The sequence below is a fragment of the Symphalangus syndactylus genome, chromosome 8 (genome assembly GCF_028878055.3).
Source record: "Symphalangus syndactylus isolate Jambi chromosome 8, NHGRI_mSymSyn1-v2.1_pri, whole genome shotgun sequence".
Taxonomy (NCBI): Eukaryota; Metazoa; Chordata; class Mammalia; order Primates; family Hylobatidae; genus Symphalangus; species Symphalangus syndactylus.
In genome coordinates this window covers 142,520,243-142,545,963 of record NC_072430.2, presented here as the reverse complement: position 1 = coordinate 142,545,963, position 25,721 = coordinate 142,520,243, and the positions used below count along the sequence as shown (strand labels likewise).

Genomic DNA, 25,721 nt, shown 5'->3' with positions numbered 1-25,721 from the left:
GCACATGCCTGTAAGCTGAGGGGAATGCTGAGGCAGGAGAACTGCTTGAACCCAGGAGGCGGAGGTTGCAGTGAGCCGAGATTGCGCCACTTCACTCCAGCCTGGGTGAAAGACGTGACTCTGTCTCAAAAAAAAAAAAAAAAAAAAAAAGAAAAAAAAAGAAATTATCAAAGTGGATTAAGAAGCAATAAAACTATGCCAGGCGCAGTGGCTCACGCCTGTAATCCTGGCAAAACCCTGTCTCCACTAAAAATACAAAAATTGGCTAGGCGTAGTGGCAGGCACCTGTAATCCCAGCTACTCAGGAGGCTGAGGCAGGAGAGTCACTTGAATCCGGGAAGTGGAGGTCACAGTGAGCCGAGATTGCGCCACTGCATTCCAGCCTGGGTGACAGAGCAAGACTCTGTCTCAAAAAAAAAAACAAAAACAAACAAAAAAAAATTTCATAGGTTTTTGTTCTAGTTCAATGCATTAGAATTAAGCTTTTTATCTACATGTAGGCATGCACTATCTGAGCCTCTAATATTTCAGTCTATCTGAAAGAAACATTTTAAATTTTTAAAATTTTTTTGCAGAGAAACCTCTACAAACTTGCATGTACAGAGCTCGAGACTAGTTCTGAATCGTTACTAAGTGGTACTGATACAAGGCAAGTTGTTTTGTTTGCCTTTGTAAATATTTTAGAAAGATAATTAAATAGATAGTAAAGGGTTATTCATTGGTGGCTTCTTGTTTTCTCTTTAGAATAATGAGACATACTTTTGGAAAGCATGGCTTACTTGAATAAAATGATATAATTTCCCCCTCTTTGATTAGGAGAGAAGGTAGGGAGAAAAAATTAAAGAAGGGGCAGGGAGCATGCTGTCTTTTTATCTGACACCATAGCCATAGGGCTAGGAAGATGTGCCATGCTTCTTTCAAACCTAAGGTATGTATGCAGTTACAATCCTGATTTGAAAGCCAGTCATAAAATTTACTTGTTTTTAAAGTACACTCTATGGGTTAAAAACCAACAATCTCTGTAAGATATGTATCAAGGATGAATGAACCATTTATAAGTGGGACCTTTTCTGTGGTTTTGATTAAATGTCTACATGTGGTGGCCATGCACAGTGGCTCGTGCCTGTCATCTCAGCTCTTTGGGAGGCCAAGGTGGGAGGATCACTTGAGCCCAGGAGTTTGAGATCAGCCTGGGCAACACAGGAGACTACATCTCTACAAAAAAATAATAATAATTTTATTTATTTTTTTTTTTGAGACAGAGTCTTGCTCTGTCGCCCAGGCTGGAGTGCAGTGGCACTATCTTGGCTCACTGCAAGCTCTGCCTCACGGGTTCACGCCATTCTCCTGCCTCAGCCTCCCGAGTAGCTGGGACTACAAGCGCCCACCACAACGCCTAGCTAATTTTTTATACAAAAAATAAAAACAATTTTAAAAAATTAGCTAGGCGTGGTAGCATGCACTGAGATCTGAGGTCTCAGCTGCCCAGGAGGCTGAGGTGGGAAGATCACTTGAGCCCAGGAGGTGAGACTGCAGTGAGCCACACTCATGCCACTGTACTCCAACTTGGGCAACAAAGAGAGACACTGTCTATTTAAAAAAAAAAAAAAAAAGTTTACATGTACATACAGGCTCAAGTTGGGAGCCTGTGGGAAGATAAGATGGGAGTGGAAAGCAGAGGGATTATTTTATTTTTATTAGGAAAATGTCCTAATAAAAGAGAAGAGTATAATGAACCCATCCCCCAGCTTCAACATTTTGCCAATCTTGCTTGTCTACCCTGCCCCCACACAGTTATTTGTTTATTGTTTGTCTTCCTGTAGCATTTTAAAGCAAACCACTTCATCTGTAAATACTTCAGTGGGTAGAAAGATAACATTTTTTTTTTGAGACAAGTCTCACTCCATCGCCCAGGAGTGCAGTGGCGCAATCTCAGCTCACTGCAACCTCCGCCTCCTGGGTTCAAGCAATTCTCTTGCCTCAGCCTCCCGAGCAGCTGGGATTACAGGTGCATACCACCACAACTGGCTAAATTTGTACTTTTAGTAGAGACAGGGTTTCATCATGTTGGCCAAGCTGGTCTCGAACTCCTGACCTCAAATGATCTACTCGCTTCAGCCTCCCAAAGTGTTGGGAATACAGGCGTGAGCCACTGCACCCAGCCAGAAAGATAACCTTTTAACAGAATCTCAAGATATTGCCTCATTTCCGAGTTGAAGAAAACTTTGAGGTCAAGCAATCCAGTGTCTTTCAAAACACTTTCGACTGAGATCCACAGTAAGAAACATATTTTACATCACAACTCACTATACCTACCCATAAATTCTATATGTTGAAAATAATCTTTTGGCTGGGCGCGGTGGCTCACGCCTATAATCCCAGCACTTTGGGAGGCCGAGGCAGGCGGATCACTTGAGCCCAAGAGTTTGAGACCAGCCTGCCCAACATGGCAAAAACCCATCTCTGCTAAAAATACAAAAATTAGCCTGGCGTGGTGGTGCGTACCTGTGGTCCCAGCTACTCCGGAGGCTGAGGCTCAAGAATCACTTGAACCTAGGAGGCAGAGGTTGCAGTGAACCGAGATCTCACCACTGCACTCCAGCCTGGGCGACAGAGTGAGACTCTGTCTTGAAAATAATAATAGCTTTTTAAGAAACATTACATACTTACCCTCTCAAACTGATTTCACAACCATGGAGAGGTTGCAACCCACCATTATCTTTCCTACTTCAGATGGAGGCTGGAATGGGCCCTGTCCTGCCCCATGTCAGACATACCTGCACATCCAAACCCAAGTTCTCTCTAGCACTCACCCAAACCAGCAGACCCACTTATAAAATATTTCACCATCATCCATAGACATCCTCAGCCCCAGAACTAATTTTAAAGGAAGTACGACGATAAAAAGTTGTAATTCAAAAAATACTAAAATGATCAAAGCTTTCAGGCTTTAATGATCTTTTGAAATAATCAAGGGTTTGGAAGATTAATGATAGAGAAAATATGACATATATTACAAAAGTGAACTGCCTGATAAATAGCTTTCCGAATGTACAGTGCTCATGAGTGAAGACTGCATGCTGACCCTGTGTGTCTGGGGCAGGAACAATCAAGCAAGATGGACACCCACTGACAGCAAGGCAGTGCAGCCACCCCTCAAACATGAAGACAAGTTACAAATGAGAACTTTGCCAAAAAGCTGGTATCATCCCTAACAAAAGTGGAACTGTTATTGATTTATATACTTTTTCACTCAAAGTGGATGTGGGACAGAATGCATCTGGAAGAGGCAAAAACCTAACCAAATGCACCTCTGCTATGCTAAGGAGAGACAAAAAGCACTCAGAAAGACAGCGGAACCTTGTTTTTTGTTTTTGTTTTTTTTAAGACAGAGCCTCATTCTGTTACCCAGGCTGGAGTGCAATGGCGCAATCCTGGCTCACTGCAACCTCTGCCTCTTGGGTTCAAGCGACTCGAGTGCCTTAGCTTCCCGAGTAGCTGGGGCTACAGTGATGCAGCACCAGGCCCAGCTAATCCAATTTTTTTTTTTTGAGATGGAGTCTTGCTCTGTTGCCCAGGTTGGAGTGCAGTGGCCTGATCTCAGCTCACTGCAACTTCTGCCTCCCAGGTTCAAGTGATTCTCCTGCCTCAGCCTCCCAAGTAGCTGGAACTACAGGCACGCATCACCATGCTCAGCTAATTTTTGTAGTTTTAGTAGAGACAGGGTTTTACCACGTTGGCCAGGCTGGTCTCGAACTCCTGACCTCAAGTGATCCAGCTGCCTCTGCCTCCCAAAGTGCTGAGACTAGCGGCATGAGCCACCATGCCTGGCCTACCTTGTTCTTATTAGACACTTGAAAAAAATCCTACCTTTTCACAGAAAATTAAAATTCATTCCTAACATACATGAAAAATAGGCTTTTTACTACACAAGGTTATTAAAACATAAAAAGTTTTCTTCATGCAGTTATTTCACAGTACTTAGTGTTTGGGAATGCTATACTTACAAGGTAAATTAGCTTCAAGTTCTGCAACCTCTGTAGAAACAAAGAAATTATTATTAATATTAGTCAATTACTCCACATAAAATCACCAGTTCTAAATCGGCAATTTCCTCTAGAACACTGAATTAAAAAAAAAAAAAAATGGATGAACTGAATAAAACCTGGTCTAAAGTTTAGACTTTAAGCCATTTAGCTGCTGTCAATATACAAAGTGACTTGCAGAATGCCAACAAATTCAGTCAAAAGTCCTTGAATATTCACTTTAATGTAAAAGAAAAACATTTTAAATTAACATAGAAATGACCTATAGGTAGCCAGTCACTACAGTGTTTTTAAAAGTGGTTCCAAGTACTGGAATGATTCCTCTCAAAATCTGATCTATATGCACCTTGTGTCTATGTCTGTTCCCAGTGCTATCTTCCAGTTACCCCCTCATAGCTGCATTTCTTGGCCCCAGTCCTCTGCCCCAGGGCCTCAGACATCGAAGTCCCTCTTCTACAAGCCATTCATTTGGTGTTTAAGCCCAGCACCCCCTCTGCAGGACAAAACTGCAAACCCCCGCCACAATCCTGCTTACCACTTCTATTCAACACAGTATTAGAAGTCTAAACCAGAGCAATCAGACAAGAAAAACAAATAAAAGGCATCCAAACTAGAAAGAAAGAAATAAAATTATCCCAGTTTCAGGTGACATGATCCTATATGCAGAAAGCCCTAAAGACTGCCCCCCCCCTTCCCCGCACGCACACCCACTTTAGAATAAAATGGTTGGGAATAAATTTAAGGAGATAAAAGATCTGTATACTGAAAACTGTAAAACATTGATGAAAGACATTAAAGAAGACACAAATAAATATATGGAAAGATATACTATGTTCATATATTTGAAGAATTAATATTGTTAAAATGTCCATACTACCCAAAGCAATCTACAGATTTAATGCAATCCCTATCAAAATTCCAATGGCATTTTTCACAGAAACTAAAAAAAAATTCTAAAATTTGTCTGGAATCACAAAACACCCTGAAAAACCAAAGCAACTTGAGAAAGAACAAAGTTGTAAGCATCACACTTTCTGATTTCAAGCTATAGAAATCAAAATAGCACAGTACTGGCATAAAAGCAGACACATAGAACAGAAAAGAGTCCAGAAGTAAACTTACGCATATAAAAGTCAACTAATTTATGACACAGGTACCAAGAAAACACCATGGGGAAAGGATAGCTCCTTCAATAAATGGTGTTGGGAAAACTGGATATTCACATGCAAGGGAATAAAATTGGCTCCTTATCTTATACCATACATGAAAAATCAACTCAAAATGAATTAAAGACTTAAATGTAAGACCTGAAAGTAAAAACTCCTAGAAGAAAAGACAGGGAATAAGTTCCTTGACATGGGCCTTGGCAATGATTTTTTTGATATCACACCAAAAGCTCAGAGAACAAAAGCAAAAATAAGCAAGTGGGATTACATCAAACTAAAAACCTTCTGTACAATAAAGGAAACAATCAGCAGAATAAAAAGGCAGCCTATGTGCCAGGCATGGTGGCTCACGCCTGTAATCCCAATACTTTGTGAGGTCAGGTGGGTAGACAGCTTGAGCCCAGGAGTTTAAAGACCTACCTGGGCAACATGGCAAAACCTTTTTTTTTTTAACAGAATATACAAAAATTAATGGGGTGTGGTGGCACACACCTATAGTCCCAACTGCTCAAGATATTGAAGTGGGAGGATCACCTGAGCCTGGGAAGTTGAGGCTGCAGTGAGCCAGGACCACACCACTGCACTCTACACCACTCACTCTAGGTGACAGAGTGAGACCCTGTCTCAAAAAAAAAAAAAAAAAAAAAGAAAGAAAAGGTAGTCTATGAATTGGGAGAAAATATTTACAAATCATATATTCAAAAACAGATTAATATCTAAAATATATAAGGAAATCACACAACTCAATAGCAAAAAGAAAATTAAAAATGGGCAAAAAACATGAATAGACATATCTCCAAAGAAGAAATAAAAATGGCCAACAGATATATGCAAAGGTGCTCAACATCACTGAACATCAGAGAAATACACATCAAAATCATGAGAAATCACCTCACACCTGTTAGAATGGCTGCTATCAAAAAGAGATAAATGTTGGCAAGAAGGTGGAAAAAGAGAACCCTTGTATACTGATAGCAGAGCAGTTAACTTGGTATAGCCATTATGGAAAACAGTATGGAAGTTCCTCAAAAAATTAAAAATACAACTACCATATCACCCAGAAATCCCACTCTGGTTATCTACCCAAAGACAACAAAATCAGTATGTGGAACAGATATCTGTGCTTCCATATTCATTGGCGCATTATTCACAATAGGCAAAATATGGAAATAACCTAAGCGTCACTGACAACTGGATAAAGAAATTGTGGTATACACAGTATATATGTTGGAACATTGTTCAGCCTTAAAAAAGAGATCCTGTCATTTGGGTAATCTAGACATGGGTAAATCTAGACATTATGCTATATAAAATAAGCCAGACACACAAGGACAAATACTACATGATCTTACATATATGTAGAATCTAAAGTCAAAATGAAGAAACAGAAAACGGTAGTGACTAGGGCATGGGAGTGGGGAAGGGGGCAGAATGCGGGGGATACAAAGTTATAGTTATACAGGACGAATAAGTCTAGAGATCTAAAATACAGCATGATGACTACAGTTCATAAATATTGTTTTATATGCTGGAAATTTGCCAACAGGGTAGATTCAGGTGTTACCATTTTAAAAAAGGTAAACTATATGAGAAGATGAATATATTAATTCACCTGACTGTAGTAAACAACCTACTACTATGTTTATCAAAGCAGCATATTGGACCAGGCACTGTGGCTAATGCCTGTAATTCCAGTGCTTGGGGAGGCCGAGGCAGGAGGATTGCTTCAGGTCAGGAGTTTGAGACCAGCCTGGGCAACACAGTGAGACCACCATCTCTTTTTTTTTTTTGCCTTTTCCCACAACCTCCCAACCTCTTCAAACAAACAAACAAAAAAGAGTCAGTCATGGTGGTGCACGCCTGTAGTCCCAACTACTCAGGAGTCTGAGGTGGGAAGATCACTTGAATCCAGGAGTTTGAGGTTATAATGAGCAATTATCGCCTCATTGTGCTCCAGCCTGGGCAACAAAGTGAGACCCTGTCTCAAAAAAAAAAAAATATTCTTGTTGTATACCTTAAATATTTACAATAAACAGCTAATTAATTAAAAACAAAAACCTGCAGTTTAGCAGGGCATAGGGAAGGGTACCCTCTGAAATAACTGACCCGGCAAAGTCCTCTGTGCCTCAGACAGAAAGCAGTGTGCTCTGGGGTCTTTGGGACAGGGAGATTCTCTCCAGCTGTGGGGACTAAGGAAAGAGGAAGTTTCTGAGTTGGGCTTTGGCAAGTAAGTAAAATTTAGTCCTGCAGAGTTAGGGGAAAAGAGGAGTATTCCAAGCAGATAAATTAGCAATGTGCGAAAGCACAGTGCACGGAAAAGCACAGAAACCAGACAGCATCCAGTGTGGCCAGAACAAAGGTCCCAAAACAACAGCAGAGCACTGGGAAACAAAGCAGAAAAATTGAAACAGCAGTGTGGAGAGAGCCATTGGAGATTTCTGAACAGAAGTTTCTAAACTTTGCCTGAAGAGGACAACCTTAAAAGGGCAAAGTGGAGGCCAGGTGACCTAAGAGATGGGCAGCAAGCACCTGGCAAAGGCAGAAAAGTGTGGGGGCTTCAGAGCAAACAGAATGGAGAGGTTCCAGCAACTGTGAGTGGGTGGAGGAGGTCAAAGATGGCACCCAGGGGTGATGTGCTGGGATATGGGAGTGCCAGAAAGCCACGAGAGACAAAGAGGAGGAGTAGGGGAGGGGGAGGAAGAGGAAGAGTAGGGGAGGGGGAAGAAGAGGAGAACAAGGCTGGGGGCACAATGAGGGCAAAGGTGAGGGGTTCCTGCAAAGTGATGCCACCTGTCATCATAAGATTGGGTAAGGTCAACAAAAGGGAGAAAAAAGAACCTTGGAGAAAGCAATGGCCAAGGAACAGGGAAAGTTACAGATGAGAAACATGCCAAAAAGCAGGACAGCCACTGGGAACGTGGTGATTCAGTGAAAGAGCACAGAGTGTCCAAGGGGAAAGGCCATTGGAAGTGGATCAGACCTTGCTAATTCGCATTCAAAACAGCAGGAAAGCAGGAAGAGAGACGGAACCCAGAGTACAAAGTGAAGAAGCAAATGTGCGGTCAAAATAGCTGCAGCACAATTCCTTCAAGAAGTGAAGTGGGGAAAGGCGGCAAGGGGAAGGGGCAGTGGAGGCCAGAATGCTCGCAGAGCTGACCACCGAGTGGAGGAATGAGAAGGCTGGCTGAGGGCTCTACTCCGAGGCTCAGGGTTCAGGAGACCTGCAGGCCTCTGATCTCAGCTATTTATATGCTACAACTAAGCACCTGTGTAGAGGCACGTGGCCCATTAAATGCACTCCTTCTAGGACCCAGGTATATGGAATGGGCACCAAAGGTGAAGACAGACAGTGGAGAAGCTAGAGAAAGGGTGAGGCCCGCCCACAGCCGCTCCCTCTCGGGGCCAGGACATGTTCTGGCCAGGGCAAGCTTCTCACACTGAGAAAAAGGGCAGATCTCTTCAGCGGAGCTGAGTGTGGGGAGAAGAGGAGAAACAGTTCACCCACTTGCCATGATTAGAAATAGGGCAAGTTCTGTGACTAAATACAACCCTGGGAGCCTATCTTCCTGGCAGTCTTATGTGGTGGCCCCTACATTAAAAAACATTCCCTTGACTGGGTGTGGTGGCTCACACCTATAATCCCAGCACTTTGGGAGGCTAAGGCAGGAGGATCGCTTGAAGCCAGGAGTTTGATATCAGCTTGGGTAACATACTGAGACTCTGTCACTACAAAAACGTAAAATATATACATATATTTACTTAACAAAATATAATGATGGTGATCCTAGGAAAGGTTCACCATTATTCTTCTCATGCCCACACTGATACCTAGCTGTCTTTCCGATGGGCCAGATTTTGCCCTTCCTTAGAGCAATGTGTGGGAAAGGCAGAGGACAGAGAAAGACAACAGAACCTCGGACCATGGCACCCAACACTGGTCACATCTGACAGGTGTGACCTACACAGGTGAAGAGCAAATGAGTTGTTCATAGTGATCACTTTTAAATAAGGGTTACCTATATAATTAAACTTGATCTTAAAGCAAATACTAACATTTTATTCTGTATTATTTATATTTTGTTGATTAGAATTTACAAGAAACTGTTCTTGAGGGCCCTTCTTTTGAGAGATTGATGCTGGCCACTGGAATCCAGCTTTCCCTGGCGTGACTCTGGAAGTGGCCCAAGCCACCTCAGTAGAGGGTGGTAACTCCTGTCATCCAGCTTTTCCTACGGGAATTTAGAAATGTGTCCAGACGGCATGGTAAGCGACTGGATTGTAAGCAGAGGGGCCAGCATGACAGAAGCAAAAGGTTCAAGAGGACAGTCTAGTGACAAGGGAAGAGGTGAGGTCTGGGCACAGACGGACAATGAGGAGTGAGGCCACTGACCAGTGCTAAGACTGTGATGTGGTAGGGTGGAGGAGTGGGAAGAAATGGGCAACAGAGCCAGGCCCCTTCTCCTACGGGGATAGGGGTGCGGGAGCAAGAGGCACTCAGGGGCCAGCAAAGTGACAGCCAGGAAGATGCCAGACAACACCTGATAAAGAAAGGAACGGAAGCCCTGGCTGCACATTCGTCACTCGGGGAGTGTTTTGCTGGTTTGACATTTGACAGCTTTGTCAGGGACCAATTTACATACTGTAAAATAGACCCATTTTAAGTAAATGATTCAATAAATTGTAGTAAATTTTGGAGCTATGTATCCATTACCACAATCTAGTACCTGCTGAGCTTTTAAAAATCCTAATGCCCCAGCCCTAACCTTGACCAATTATATCAAGAGTTTCAGGTACAACTTAGGTCTCTGAATTTTCAAAATTTTCTCCCAGGGCTGGGCGCAGTGGCTCATGCCTATAATTCCAGCACTTTGGGAGGCTGAGGAGGGCAGATCGCACGCATGAGCTCAGGAGTTTGAGACCAGCCTGGGCAACGTGGCGAAACCTTGTCTCTACAAAAGATATAAAAATTAGCCAGGCATGGTGGCATGCACCTGTACTCCCAGCTACTCAGGAGGCTGAAGTGGGAGGATCACTTGAGCCCGAGAGGCAGAGGTTACAGTGTGCTGAGATCATGCTGCTGCACTCCAGCCTGGGTGACAGACTAAGGCCGTGTCTCAGAAAAAAAAAAAAAAAAAAAAAAAAAAGAATTCGAATTCCAAGATGAGCATCAGGCGTTCGGTCCAATTCACTCACGGAAGGAGGGCAGGCTGAGGGAGCTTCTGGACCCAGCCTACCAATGATCCCACCACAGTCAGAGTCCCCGCAGGCTTCTGGTCCAAGAGACAGTGCAAGCAAGGACTACAATCCTGGGGCACAGGATTTCAATAAAGATGCTTGGCATTTTAGTTCCACCGGGGCAGAAAATAAGCCAGGCACGCTCCCACAGTGTTCCTCTCAGGAAGTCGTCACAAATGACAAGAAGTTCTGCCGCACTTCCAATGAGGGCAAATTAGAATTCACTAACATCAACAGTTATCACCTTAGAGTCAAGGTACAATAAGACTATTAGCAAAGCTTGGCAGCCTCTGGGCAAAGCAGTGGCCCTTCTCTGCACACCCTCACCACCTGAAGAATGCCACCCACCTACAAGGTAATGAGAAATGAAGATACTTTTAAAACTGCTCAAGTCTTGCCTATTCCAAGATGTGACTCGGCATTTCTGGGAGGCACCTGGCTGACACCTTGCACAATTCCGTGGCTGCATAACTTCCTTCTGCTAGATTAGACTCTTTTCCTTTCTAACTAAAGATCAAACCACAGGACCCATTTGAAGCATGACTACACTGAAATATCAGATTGCAAAATCCACCTGATCACCACAGAGGCCCCCGCACAGCAAGTACTCACCTTCTCCTGCCCTGGCCCTAACACAGGGCTCCTGCTGGCTCCTTGCTGCCTGCTCCCTGACCCTGCATACCCTGTGGGCGGGGCCATGTAATCTGCCTCAGCCCTATGAGCTCAGTACCTGGCACTGGGGCTGGGCACACATGGGGTGCTCGGGAAAAGGGGGACACATAAGCATACTTGCCTACAGGGTGGCAGTGCCCCTGCTGTGAGTTTCCTCTAAGACACAAGAATGTTTCTTTTCACATGGCTGGGAACTGAGGCATTCCAAAGGCGCTGTGGACTGAATTTATGCCCTCCACCCCCAAATTCATATGTTGAAGCTCTAACCCCCAATATGATGGTATTTGGAGGTAATTAGGTTTAGATCAGATCATGGAGGTGGAGGCCTCATGATGGGACTCATGCCGTTATTTAAAAAAAAAAACAAAAAAAAACAAAGAGGGACCAGAGCTCCCCTTCTCTCCTCCATGTGAAGACACAGCCAGGAAGAGGCCATCTACAAGCCAGGAAGAGCACTCTCACCAGGAACTTGATCGTGGCCTTCCAGCCTCCACAAGGGAAACTCATGCCTATTGTTTAGGCCAAACCATCTACGGTCCTTTGTTACAGCAGCCCAAGCTGACAAAGACAAAAGGCTGGTCACACAGGCAGATGACTCTTGGCAAAAGCCAGCTCCAAGCCCCATCAGAAAACACTAGGCAGAGCTGCCGAGCCCTTCAACCTAGGTAGAGACAGCTGCCACTTTCCAGGTGACCTGATTACTTCCTTAAACCTGAACCACTGCCTCACAGATTTCTAGAACTAGAAGTTTATTTCTTAGCTTCCCACTGCCTTTATGCATTAAAATCCTCAAATCCACCTTTTCTGCATGCTTCACATCTGGGAGACACTTGACTCACACACAGGGCCTCAGCCCCTCCAGAGAGAGCACCACCATGGCTGAGGCCTCACACTACAGAGTGCAGGCCCACAGTGCTCCAGGCTCTGGAGGATCAAGGCTATAACTCTGAAAAGCAGTCACAGCCCCTGTAGCAGAGCCTGGTATCACTAAGAATGGAGCCCACAGGCCTCCTACCACTTACTTTGAACACAAATGCAGATGATGTCAACTTGAGCCCTCATCTATGCTTCCACAGGGTCCTCCCTGCTCACTGGGCTATGTGGTATACCTGGGGGGCTGCCAAGTTTCCTGGGGCAGCTCCACTTTAACCCTCCAACAAAGCATGTAAAGGTCAGCCCGTGGCCAACTGCCTTACATCCGCACTAGCTGGATTCCTCCCCTTGGGCCACTGTTCCAGTTTTTAAAATATGTATTGTAGCACAGAACCTCCAGCTGCACACACTGCTAAATGCTGCGACTACCCTGACAATGTGGCATGCCACACCCTGAGCCCGCCCTGCTAGAGTTCCGCGCCAGGACACGCTGCAGACAGTGGTTCCAGAAAATAGTAAATGCTTCTCTTTCTCCCCCAACACTGAAATGGGGACATGTGGCAGACCTCATATAGGAAGGTGAGGGGTCCCACCCGTGACTGGACAGCTCAGGCAGACACAGGTGCCCTCACAGAGGGAGGCCCATGCATCCTAGACACTGGGAAGCTCAGGCAGATGGGTAGCCAGACCCTCCCACTGCCCCAGCCCCCATCAGCCAAAACAAGAGAAGGTTAGAAACCACCTGGGACTCAGGGGTTGATTGGGACAAGGGGTACAAACAGAATCAACCCCCTTTAGCTCCTCTAACTCCAGACTTGACCCTGAAATGGCTCAATTCCAAATCCCCACATTTAACAAAGACTGACACGGGCAAAGGGTCCTGTCAGACCTCCTGGAGCCCCTTGAGGTCTTTGGGGGTCACTAACTGTATGCTGGCACTACAATGTATGTTGGGTGAACAAGTGAAAGAACAGGGAGACAGACAGGCATTGAGCTATTAGATGGAAACAGTGCCAAACTTCAGACAGATAAGAAAGCAATTAATTCTGCCCTGAGGGGTGTTTGGGGAGTAGGGGGCACCATGGACTCAGATCCTGATGGACTCAGCCACAGAGGTTCACAGGGAATGCCAACAACAACACTGGCAATGGCCAGCCCTCCAGTCAGGCCTGGACCCAAGTCAGGGCCAGCTCAAATGCAGATCTGACTCTCTCCTCAGTGACCCCAGCTTCTGGAGTCAGGACAGACAGCAGCCCAAAACACTCATCATTCTACACTCCCCAGGCAATGCAGCTACAAGCATCACTCCAGCTCCAGCCCAGAGGGTGCCCTCAGAACTGGACTGAGGATGCTGAGGAAATGTGGGTGTGGCTGAGGGGGGAGCCCTTGCGGCCATCTGGAGGCCTCCCCATGGCCAGCCACTCCAAAGCAGGCCACGTGTTTCCAGAGACCTGGAATCGAGCCAGGAGAGCTGACTCTGGCCTCCCATCACTGTTAAGAACTGGGCTCACTCTTTCAAGAAAAAGAAGGGGCCTCTGTTGTGCAGATACCACTGGCCCTTCCTCGCACCCCTCCCTAGGGACAAGGTCCGGCCTCCTATAAACTCAGCCCTACTGCCATGTGCACCACACCAGAGCCCACATCACAGGTGAACAAGGCAATGAGCCAGGCACTGTGATGCAGCAGCACCCAGATCCCCTCAGTAAGGGCTGTGGGCAGGCAGCCTTCAGCAATCAGCCCTTTCAGGGATTTGGTGGCTGCACAGACGTGCACTCCACACCACACCTGTCCCAGGCAACCCTCATCTAACGACTGATGGGTGCAGAGCAGGAAGACCTGACTATCTCACCAGACCAGGGACAGCTCTGAAGGGCCGTGCTTGTGCTTGCTCTTGCTCCAAAGCAGAGGCTGTCGTGGGGCCTTCCTTGCTGCTTGAGTCTCCCTCTGCCCGCTGTTGCTTCCCTTGCCTACCCCACAGGTGTTGTCCCAAAGGTACCCCTTAGTAAGGATCCTGCATGACAAACTCCCTACCTCCTCTTCAGGAAACCCAGCCTATGGCATAAAGTCCCAAAGACATATTGATACAATTTTCTACCACCTATGGATGCTCGTGAATAACACCCTTACACAAGCCACAGTACCAGGTGACAGTTCTGACTATAGTAATCTTTCTGAACTCCAACACTCTACTTTTCTCAAAGTCCCAAAAGGGAGTTTGGATTTCACCTGGAAAGGATTCTCACTTTATCACCCCTCAAAGTGCCTTGCCATGCCCTCCACCAGCCACAGCAGCCTCCACAGCACCACTTCCGCCATAACTCCCCAGAGGATAGAAGGCCAGACTGCCACCAGGGTCAACAAGTCACCCACAGGCAAGCTAAACAAAGAAGCACTCTAGGGGAGGACCCCACAAGCATGAACCATCAGGCACTCTTGTTGCACTTTGTGTGTACAGCCACCTCTCTCAGATCAGGCCCTCCCTTCTCTTTACCCAACCTCCACCACAAGCCCAAACTACTCACCACTCAGCCTGGCCTGCAGCCCCTGAGGTGGGTGGAAGGAAAGGCCACGAGAGGGAAGGTTACACTGAGTTCTACTGCCATTTATCGCCAGTGCTTTGGACTCTGAAAACTTAATTGCCACCAGTGCCTGGGGAGGATGGAAATGGTAGGTAGCCTCAAGAGTTGGCTCTGCACCTCTCCTTGTGAGACCCTTCTTGTTCTTGATGGGTCGCACAAGGTCAAGGAACCTCAGCTGGGCCCTGTCAACCCAGCCAAAGATATTTCCTTCCTTGGAGCTGGTGGGGCGCCCAGGTTGGTAGGTCTTAGTGGGCTCTGTCAGGCCCTGGAACCAGCAGAGAGCTCCAGGGTGAGCTCCTGAGCAGGGCAGGAGACATGGAGATGCAGAGCCTCCTTGAACTCTCTTTTCTGTGGACTTGCACTTCTATTCTGCTACTTTGGTTTCTGCTTGTCGCATCTGCCCCTCCCAGAGCCTGTCCTACCCCAGTATGTGGGTCTGGCTGTCTTGCTGCAATAAACCCGCAAACTGGGCAAGTTTCTTAACCTGAGTCTCAGCAGTTCATGGGTAAAATGAAGCATCAATCTGGCACGGCTTTGAAAAGTCAAACTAGAATTATCCCATTAAGTGCCTACTATGGCTTGAATGGGACCAAAATTCATGTTGAAGCTTAATCCCCACTGTGGTAGTATTAAGAGGTGGGGCCTCTAGGGAAGTGACTGTCATCAGGGCTCTGCTGCATAAATGGATTAGTGCCTTATAAAAGAGCAGGAGGAAACTAGCTTAGGCCCTTTTTGCCCTTCCATCTCTTCTGCCATGTGAAGACACAGCAACAAGGTGCCATCTTTGAAGCAGAGAACTACCTGTACCAGATACCAATCCTACTAGGATCCTGGACTTCCCAGCCTCCAAAACTCTATTGTTTATAAATTACCCAATCTGTGGCATTTTGTTACAGCAGCACAAACGAACTAAGAAGGTGCCCAACAGAGGGCCTGGCCCTAAGTGCTCAGTATACAAAAGCTCCTATTAGCTACTATTAACCATGACGATTCTGTTTGTCAGCTTCTACCCACTCCTCCTTAGCTGACATCCAGGCCCTCCTCGCTGCAACTCCTCAGGCACTGAAGCACTCACTGTCTACTCCAAGTACAGCAACAACACACCATTTTCCTGGCTTGTGCTGCAGATGGAGCCCAGAATCTGAGAAGACACTCAAGTCCTATCAGGCACACCCAAATAAGGTGCTCCAGCTCTTGCCCCGCCCTCTGGGCCTCCTTGGGTAAAGCCTCCAGCACAACAGACACTGAATACAATCTACTGTTCTCCCAGGCTTAGTAGGTAAGGCCAAAATGTGAAATACCATTCTCACTCCACTTTCAACCAACCATCAGGCTAGATAATCCAAAACTAAGTGCAAACTCAGGGGCAGAAGGAGAATAAGAAAAAGAGTACAGGCCAGGCACAGTGGCTCATGCCTGTTAGCCCAGCATTTTGGGAGGTTGAGGCAGGCAATCACTTGAGGTCAGGAGTTTGAGACCAGCCTGGCCAACATGTTGAAACCCCGTCTCTACTAAAAATACAAAAATTGGCTGGGCCTGGTGGTGTGTGCCTGTAATTCCAGCTACTCAGAAGGCTGAGGCATGAGAATCGCTTGAACTCAGGAGGTGAAGGTTGCAGTGGGCCGAGATCGTGCCACTGCATTCTGTCTCAAAAAAGAAAAAGAGGACACTGTTAAGTCCCCACAAACCCAGTGCCCTCACAGTTCCCATTCCTTCCCCAGTTTAACAGTGATTTGTGTCTGGGAAGGCCAAGCACAGCACATTTACATACAGCAGCTCTTCTGCTGTTAGATTCTTCAGGTCACATAAATGCCTGTAATCTCCATGTTGTCAACCTAATACAACATGAAAACAGGGAGTTCGAATACACTAATCAACTCATTGCTTTCTAGCTGCTCTACATGTAAGAAATGTAAACACTTGCTGGGTGCGGTGGCTCACACCTGTAATCCCAACACTTTGGGAGGGCCGAGGTGGGTGGATCACTGGAGCCCAGGAGTTCAAGATTAGCCTGGGCAACATAATGAAATCCCATCTCTACAAAAAAATAAAAATTAAAAAATTAAAAAACTAGCTAAGCATGGTGGTGCACGCCTGTAGTCCCAACTACTCAGGAGGCTGAGGTGACAGGATCACCTGAGCCCAGAAGGCTGAGGCTACAGTGAGCCATGATTATGCCACTGCACTCCAGGCTGGTGACAGAGTAAGAGACTGTCTCAAAAAAAAAAAAAAAATTTAAAGAAATGTAAACACTTGTTATAAAGTAAGGCCAGGCACAGTGGCTCACGTCTGTAATCCCAACACTCTGGGAGGCAGAGGCAGAGGCAGGTGGATCACCTGAGGTCAGGAGTTCGAGACTAGCCTGGCTAACATGATGAAACCCTGTCTCTATTAATGGCCGGGCGCAGTGGCTCACACTTGTAATCCTAGCACTTTGGGAGGCTGAGGCAGGTGGATTACCTGAGGTCAGGAGTTCAAGACTAGCCTGGCTAACATGGTGAAGCCTCGTCTCTATTAAGAATACAAAAATGGCCGGGCACGGTGGCTCATGCTTGTAATCCTAGCACTTTGCGAGGCCGAGGTGGGCGGATCACCTGAGGTCAGGAGCTTGAGACCAGCTTGGCCAACATGGCGAAACCCCATCTCTACTAAAAATACAAAAAATTAGCTGGGCGTGGTGGCAGGCGCCTGTAATCCCAGCTACTACGGAGGCTGAGGCAGGAGAATCACTTGAACCCTGGGGGCAGAGGGTGCAGTGAGCCAAGATTGCACCACTGCACTCCAGCCTGGGCGACAGAGCGAGACTCCATCTCAAAAAAAAAAAAAAAAAAAAATTTGGCCAGGTGTAGTGGCTCACGCCTGTAATCCCAGCACTTTGGGAGGCCAAGGCGAGCAAATTATCTGAGGTCGGGAGTTCAAGACCAGCCTGATCAACATGGTGAAACCCCGTCTCTACTAAAAATATAAAATCAGCCAGGTGTAGTAGCGCATGCCTGTAATCCCAGCTACTCGAAAGGCTGAGGCAGGAAAATTGCTTGAACCAGGGAGGCAGAGGTTGTGATGAGCCAAGATTGCGCCACCGCCACCGCACTCCAGCCTGGGTGAGAGTGAGACTCTGTCTCAAAAAAATAAACAAATAAAATACAAAGTTAACTTTATTATAATTAAGCAAATTATAATCTCCTTAAAGGCTGCAACTGTTTCTTCATCTTTTATAGGTCTTATGACCCCCAAGAAACCGACTTCAAAGCACTCGAAAATTGTAAGAGTTTGCTAAATGAATAAATGCAAAATTTACGCTCAAACATACAAATGAATGCATATCTGCATGCACGCATACTCTCATACATTTTACCAACCCTTCTCCAAGGATAAAGTTTCTCCTCACCAACATGGATAGCAGAAGTCACTAAAACTCTAGAACACTGTATGTTATTAATTCCGTGAAAAGAACTAATTTTTCACAAGACTCGCCATAGGCTTTGACCTGAATAAAACAGGAAAAGATCCTAAGAGATTACAGAATTTGACTCCTTCCCCTTTACAGAGCAGAAACTATGGTGCTGAGAATCAGAAAGAAAGGAAGATAATGGCAGCTCTGAAACCAGTCTTAGGCCTTGCTGACTCTCAGCACCTTATTCTTTCTGCTAGCATTTTGGCAGACGTGACAAAGAACATCCCAAGTGTATAAGACACACTGCAGTTTCTAATACCATCTCCCTGCAACAGCGTGCTCATATCATCTGTGTGGTACAATGTCCTTCACTATAAGAGATAAGCAATTATATTTTAAAACCTTTTAAACAGGTATTTCTATCAGCAGTAGGTTGCTTTATATCCCCAAAGACTCTCCAGTCAAACTTCCTTTTGTTACAGGATACAAAAACAGTTCACACGAATGATCATTACCTTTAACAAGCAATTTGTCTCTCACAGAAACCCTCCGAGTCGAGTCGGACGCTGTGGTTGCTGTCCGGGACCCTTTGAGACCATCGTCACGCTTCAGTTTACTTGCTAGCGTTAGCATTACTGCTGCCTTTACCCTGAAAGACAGCAATGAAAGCAGGGTTAAGGACCAGGTCTCCAGAGACTAATTAGACATTGAGGAAAATGTACAGGTGCTTTTGTATTTTGATTTTTTCCCATAATTTAGTTATGGAAAAAATTTGTACACATTAATAAGATTGGATTCCTTCATAATACATTTGAGAAGCTCTATGCCATCCTCTATAAGCCTAACTTTTAAAATTATGAATTAACATTTTTTAAAAAAGAGAGTCATGGCTGGGCACGGTGGCTCACAACTAATATCCCAGCACTTTGGAAGGCTAAGGTAGGAGGATTGCTTGAGCCTAAGAGCTCAAGACCAGCCTGGGCAACATGGCAAAACCCTGTCTCTACAAAAAATACAAAAAAATTAGCCAGGAGTGGTGGCATGTGCCGGTAGTCTCAGCTACTCGGGAAGCTGAGGTAGGAGGATCCCTTGAGCCTGGGAGGTTGGGGATGCAGTGAGCCGTGATTGTGCCACTGCACTCTGGCCTGTTTGACAGAGCAAGACCCTGTCTCAAAAAAAAAAAAAAAAAAAAAAAAAAAAAAATTTAAAATTAAAAAGAGTCATGCATTTCACACTCAATGGGTGCCAGGCCCTGGGATGTGGTTGTGACAAAGCTCCCGTGGAACACAAGGTCTAGGGTGGCCTCCACAGCTTCTCAACCAGCATGCCCTCACCAATGGGTTCCACATGAGTCCATTACTGCCCACGGGTAAGTCGGCCCTTCCCTGCTGCAGGGGATCATGCACACACATGGTACGGTCCCAGGGCCTGGCCCATCACCAAGTGAAGCAGCACAGCCTTTGGTGGAAGAGGAGCACCACTCTTTGCTCTCCTTCCTCTTTTAATAAAGGTGTGGATAGAGCCTTAATAAGCATCTTCTCATTTATTCATGCTGTGTTGCATTTACTTACATTTGTGTTTTATTTATATTTTTTGGCAATTTCAACATCAAGACTAAATTAAAATTAATGTCCCAAAGTAGACTATGTTCATTGGTGGTTTCCACCCCATCTGTTTGCAGGTTCCCCTGCTGCAAGCTCACTGGGAGGGACAACAAAGACCAAACACAGGTGATGCCCCTTGCTATCTGGGAGACGGTTGAAGAAATGCCACAATTTGTTTAAGATTTTATTTTTTAAGGGCAATTTTAAGTATACAGTAAAATTAACAGGAAGGTACAGAGATTTTCCATATGCCCCCTGCCCCAACACATGCACATTCTCCCCTGTTACCAACATCTCCCACCAGAGGGTACATTTGTTACAATTAATGAACCCACATTAACACATTATAACTCAAAGTCCACAGCTTACATTATGATCCCACTAATTATAACAGAGTAACTATCCTCTAGACTCCGCCTTCTGTTTCTAACATAAACTGACATTAATCTTCCTCCTAACTCTTGCTTACTTTGCCATGGTCAGAGGGGGTCACTGGAACTTCTTTTGACTGAGGACAAATATTTGTCACCAGGGCCAGGTGCCGTGGCTCACGCCTGTAATCCCAGCACTTTAGGGGAACAAGACAGGTGGATCACGAGGCCAGGAGATCGAGACCACCCTGGCCAACATGGTGAAACCCCGTCTCTACTAAAATACAAAAAAATTAGCTAGGCGTGGTGGCCCACACCTGTAGTCCCAGCTAGTCGGGAGGCTGAGGCAGGAGAATCACTTGAACCCAGGAGGCAGAGGTTGCAGTGAGCTAAGATTGCACCACTGCACTCCAGCCTGGCAACAGAGTGAGACTCAAAAAAATAAAATAAAATAAATTGTCACCAGTTCAGTATTTCCATAATTTCCTTTGTTGCTTTCGTATCATTTTATTTCAACACCACTCTGATCATTTCAACAGAAAATGATCTAAAAATTCCATGTGAAAAGTTTGACCTAAGCACAGAAATTTTAGGTTGAGGCTAAGACCCTGAAAGTCAAATAAGAATACTCCTTTCCTCATCGGCATTTGAAACCATTTTTTACCCAGGTTTCTTACACAGTTTCTCACACCATCTTCTGCATATCCCCTAAAGGCTGTCAGATTTTATTTTCTATTGTTTGTACAATGAAAACAGTACAGGCCAGGCACAGTGGCTCATGCCTATAATCCCAGCACTTTGGCAGACCGAGGCAGGTGGGTCACCTGAGGTCAGGAGTTCTAGACCAGCCTGGCCAACATGGCAAAACCCCATCTCTACTAAAAATACCAAAAAAAATTAGCTGGGCGTAGTGGCGGGTACCTGTAAATCCTAGCTACTCGGGAGGCTGAGGCAGGAGAATAGGTTGAACCCGGGAGGTGGAGGTTGCAGTGATCATGCCATTGCACTCTAGCCTGGACAACAAGAGTGAAACTGCATCTCAAAAAATAAAAAAAATTAAAGAATTTTTTCAAAACGAAAACAATACATAGAATACAATCTTCTGAACTGCACAGTCTTTTCCACTAGAGGACACGGACACACACACACCCTAAACCCCTTAAGAAGCACTGGTCTAAAGGCTTCAAAGACAGCTCTGCACTTTCAGGGTCATAAGCTCTTAGAATTGCAAAGTTGGAATGGACTTCTCCCACTCCCATTCCATTTTAACATGTGGACCCCAGGACAACAGAGGCCCAGAAGGTAGGCTGCCCAAAGTCACTCAGCTGCTAGAAGCTGTCACCACAGACACACTAGTTTCCCTCTTGTGGATGACAAAAATGTTTTTTGTCTTTTGAGACAGGTCTTGCTCTGTAGCCCAGGCTGGAGTGCAGTGGCATGACTTGAGCTCAATGCAGCCTCAAACTCCCAGGTTCAAGAGATCCTCCCACCTCAGCACCCTCCACCTTCTAAAGCAGCTAGGACTACAAGCAGGCACCATCATGCCCAGGTAATTTTAAATTTTTTTGTAGAGACAGGGTTTCACCATGTTACCCGGGCTGGTCTTGAATTCCTGAGCGGAAGCAGTCCATCTGCCTCAGCCTCCCAAAGTGCTGGGACTACAGACGTGAGCCACCATGCCGAGCAGGAAATGTTTTTATCTTGAGTGTGGTCATGGTTTCAAACTGATCAATTACGCAATTTAAATATGGGCAGTTTAGTGTATTTCAATTACACCTCAATAAAGTTGACAAAAATGTGAAAATAAACCAACATTAGTTTCTTCATTGTTACGCTACTGTGCCATCTCCTCAGGTGGACCTCCATAAGAGCACATCTTCACAGCTTCACCCAGGGCAAAGCAGCTGGGTTCAGCTGATGAAGTTACTTCACAGGGAAATAGTCACAAACACCTGTAGGGGCTTTAGCTACCACAGACAGTAGCACCATCTAGAGCCAAGCTCTCCTGCTTCAGCCCCTACCTGGAATGATCTTGTCAAAAATCCCTCACAAGGATTCCTTGTCATGGAACAGTGTTTCCCTTCCCAGCCAAGTCTGCTGCCCCGCGTGCAGACTGGAGCACATCAGTCCTGCCACATCGTCAGTGTCACCCAAGTATGGACCAAAACATGCATCCATCCATCACCTGGGGGTCAGCTGGACACACCAGATGCCTTACACAAGGACTACCAGGTCTCTGGCTGACCTTGGGAATGCAAATGAAGCAAAGAGTAAAAAATAAAAGCACAACATGCTTGAACATGAGTTCAGCAGGCAGTAACCTAGGAAAGTCAGAATGAAGAGTCCCACAGAACAGCAAGCACCAGGGCCACAGCCAGCTCCCCGAGAACCTGCACTGAAGGAGGCTCAGGGGAGCCTGGGGAGAGAGATCCCTCACACACTGAAAGGACAACCACCAAGAAACTCTTCTGCACCACTACAGCCTGCAGGCTACGCTTAACGCTTTTATACCCCCAATCACGCCACGATGAAGTCTTCTCTGTGGGCAGAAGATGCTCCAATATTCAATTCCACTGGAAGAGTCAGATTGCTGGTTTACTATGTTCAAGTCTGTGACTTGCCACATATAAAAGAATGTAACACTGGTGCTTTGTTTTCCATAGAAAGTAATAAAAAATGTACTTCCCTAACATTCTAAGAAATCTAATATAGTGACCATCTAATTTTCTATCACGTGTATCATTTTCACATGCCACTTTAAGGATAAACCCAAGGCCTAATTTGGGAATGTTTCCATAGCTGTAAAATTAAATTTAAACCAAAGGATTCTAACAAAAAATAAGTATTCAAACTGTCAAGAGGCTAGCTGAATACCTGCAGTTGCTTCAGAATTCTTTTCCTTCTTCAATATGCTTCAACTCTTGAAGATCTGGTTTAAAACAAAACTTCCTCTTTCCTGCAAATTACGCTCTAAGGCAGCATTTCGGTAACAGATCAGCTGTTCTGAACAGCATTCTCAGTTTCTAAATTCCACAAGTTGTAATTGGCCCAGTTAGGTTCCACCTCTGGGTGGGACCTGCTTTCAGACGGCCCAGAGAAGAGTATCTGGTGTACAACTTACTAGTGCCATCAAGTGATATTTACTCAGCATCCCTGCAAGCAATGGCAAAACCAGGCCATGTCACTTGTGCAGGGACACCAGGGGCCAGTCAGCTCAAGGTGAGGGGGCTACTTATTTACAATTCCTTCCGAATGGAGACGTCTCAATCCAAGCATAAAGGATGGGACTGCGGGTCACTAGGGGACACTCAACTTCCCCAGCCAAAGGGGCCCCGATCAGGGCACAACAAAGTCCACATCCCACTCTTCTACAGAACGCCAGTACCCAGGAACCTCCCGCTCGGCACAGGAGTACGCTGGTTGACTGACCATCTTTGGAGCCCAGTCCCTTTTATGTTCAGCAGTAAACCTGCCCCTTCCTGCACTGCCTACTACCTGAAAGGCAGGTATGTCCAGGTGGGGGGTCCTCAAGCCCCACAGCATTAAGCTTGGTGAGATTCTCTCAATCTCTCTCTCTCCCACCTCTATGCTCCCCCTTGCCTTCATCTCACTCCTCAGCCAGGATTCCTCTGCACCAGGCAGGCCAGTTTCCTCTTTGTTCCTTCACAACACCTTGCTCATTTCCAGAAGCTTCTGTTCAATCTGATACCCAGGTCTGGAATGCCCTCCTTCCCTTCACAAACGAACCCTACCCCTTCCTTAAGGGGAAGATTCCTATCTACATCCCAACGTCTCCTCCAAGAAGCTTTCTCTGGCTATTCCAACCGATCCGGCCCCCACTTCCAGGCGGTCGGGAATGCAGAGTGGGGGGCCCAATTCTCTCCTGTGACAGATGAGGAAACTGAGCCCAGGGAGGGGAAGGCCACACCCAAGATGACACACCAGCAGAACTAGGTCTGGAACCAAGACTCTGCTGCACTAATTGTTCCAAAATGCCCTTCCTTCCTCGTCTCCTTTGCTGTGGTAAAAATTTTCCAAACTAGCCTGGCCGCCCCCAATTGCAGGTAAGCGTCCATACTTACTCTTCCCGCTGCAGGTACGAGGACAGGGCTCGAGTTGTCACTCCCCTCACCTCCCCCGCTCCTCACGGCCTAGCGCGACTCCTGCCGCGATCGGGAGTCCAGTCCCGCTTTCTGCGGCCACGTCGAGCCGGTGACCTTGGCCAGGCGCTGGACGCCCCGCTTCCTCCGTACAAGGCAGGCAGCCGATCCCGCGAGTGGGGCGTGAGCGCGGCCAGGTCCGTGCCACGCTCGGCCCAGGGCCTGGTTCACACCAGGTGCTCGGCGCGGGCCGTCCCCCGCCGCCGCCGCGGTCACTTACTGCCGGGCGAGGCCAGCGCCCGGGCCGCCGACGCCGCCTCCGACCCCCGGCTCGCTGCCCGCGACCCGCGGCCCCTTCCCATTCACGCCGCTCGGCCTCGCGTCCGGGTGCCCGCGCCTGCCCGGCCCCCGGCGTGAGGAACCCGGCGGGCCTGAGGCGGCCCCGTCACCGCCTGCGCCCTCCGCCCGGCCCGCAGGCCAGCCCGTGCACCGGCGGCCGCACTTCGCCCCGCCGCAGAGCCGCACGGTCGCTCCTCACCTGGGCTCCCCGAGACAGGCGAGGCGGGCCCGGCGCCCAACACCATGCCCGGCCCGGGCGGCTGCTGCGAGACGCGGCCCCTCACAGCCGCACCGGCTCCCGGCGGCGGGACCGGAAGTGGTGGGGCGGGGACTCGGCAGCTCTTGCCCGCGGCTGCCGAGACAGCATCGGGCGCTTTAAAAAAAAAATTCAAAGTCGCGAAAAACTTTATTTGGAACCAGACACGCGAACAGCGGCGTGCCTCGGTCGGGACTGGGCTGGACGACGGGCCGCTCGGACCTCGCTCATTGGCAGAGGGCGCGGCCAGGGGGCGGGCACGGATTTCGCGACCACCGCTGATTGGCGAGTAGCGTTAGGGGCGGGGCTTCCGAGTTGCCTCTGGAGCCCGAGCTCCCGAGGGCTGGGGGTTTTGCGCCTGGTTCCAGCCCGGGTTCACTCCGTGGTCTGCAGGGTTTAGGGGCTCGGAGGAGCCCAGGCTATCCTTCCCTGAAGGAGCGGCCTCCGTGGCTGGAGCTCCCGCTGTCCAGCACCGCACCTGGAGTGCAAAGGACTGGACCGGCCCCCGCAGCCTGCAGTGCAAAGGACTGGACCGGCCCCCGCAGCCTGCAGTGCGGGCGGTGAGGGAGACCGGGCGGTCAGACGCGCAAGCCATGACCAACCCCCACTGTTCTTGTCACGTCCCTTTTATTCCTTCTTTTCTCTCTTAAATGTGTTTAAAGTACCTTAAAAATCCATTTCAACTTGTCCTCTTTTGGGCGCCCAGATTCGTCCCGCGCCCATTAGCGTCCTGTGTGATGGACGAGAGGCAGCTCTGGGCGTCAGGCAGGCCCCTGGAGGAGTGGGCCATCGGAAAGATGAGGTTCAGCATGGAGACGGTCAGAAAGAGACAAGGAGTTAGACTTTCATTTCCAAAAACCCCACTGAGAGGTTTGTAACAGTGGAGTGACAATATCAGGTTTTCTTCCTAAAGGAGGCTGGCGGGCCCGGTGGCGCATGCCTGTAATCCTGGAACTTTGGGAGGCCAAAAGTGGGAGGATCCCTTGAGCCCAAGAGTTTAAGACCAGCCTCCTGATGGTGGCAAGACTTCATCGCTACAAAAAAAGAAAAAAAAAAATTAGCCGCGTGGTGGCGCGCGCCTGTAGT

The 25,721-nt window shown here is 47.2% G+C and overlaps 1 protein-coding gene across 7 annotated transcripts in view; it reads right to left on the bottom strand.

The window, feature by feature from the left end:
* Nucleotides 1-24,729, bottom strand: part of UBE2F (ubiquitin conjugating enzyme E2 F (putative)) — a 77,396-nt gene extending 52,667 nt beyond the window's left edge. For 2 of the 7 annotated variants that reach the window (XM_055291118.2, XM_063645820.1), the window contains exons 1-3: nt 24,579-24,729; nt 18,481-18,614; nt 4,008-4,037 (exon numbers count right to left, since the gene is read on the bottom strand). In XM_055291118.2, coding sequence (XP_055147093.1) covers nt 4,008-4,037; nt 18,481-18,598 — 148 coding nt within the window. In that variant the 5' untranslated portion in view covers nt 18,599-18,614; nt 24,579-24,729. Of the gene's footprint in view, nt 1-4,007; nt 4,038-18,480; nt 18,615-22,814; nt 22,961-24,022; nt 24,357-24,578 lie in introns of those variants that run through there. The other 5 variants (XM_063645819.1, XM_055291119.2, XM_055291120.2 and 2 more) reach the window with 5 other exon arrangements.
* Nucleotides 24,730-25,721: the final 992 nt, after the last annotated feature.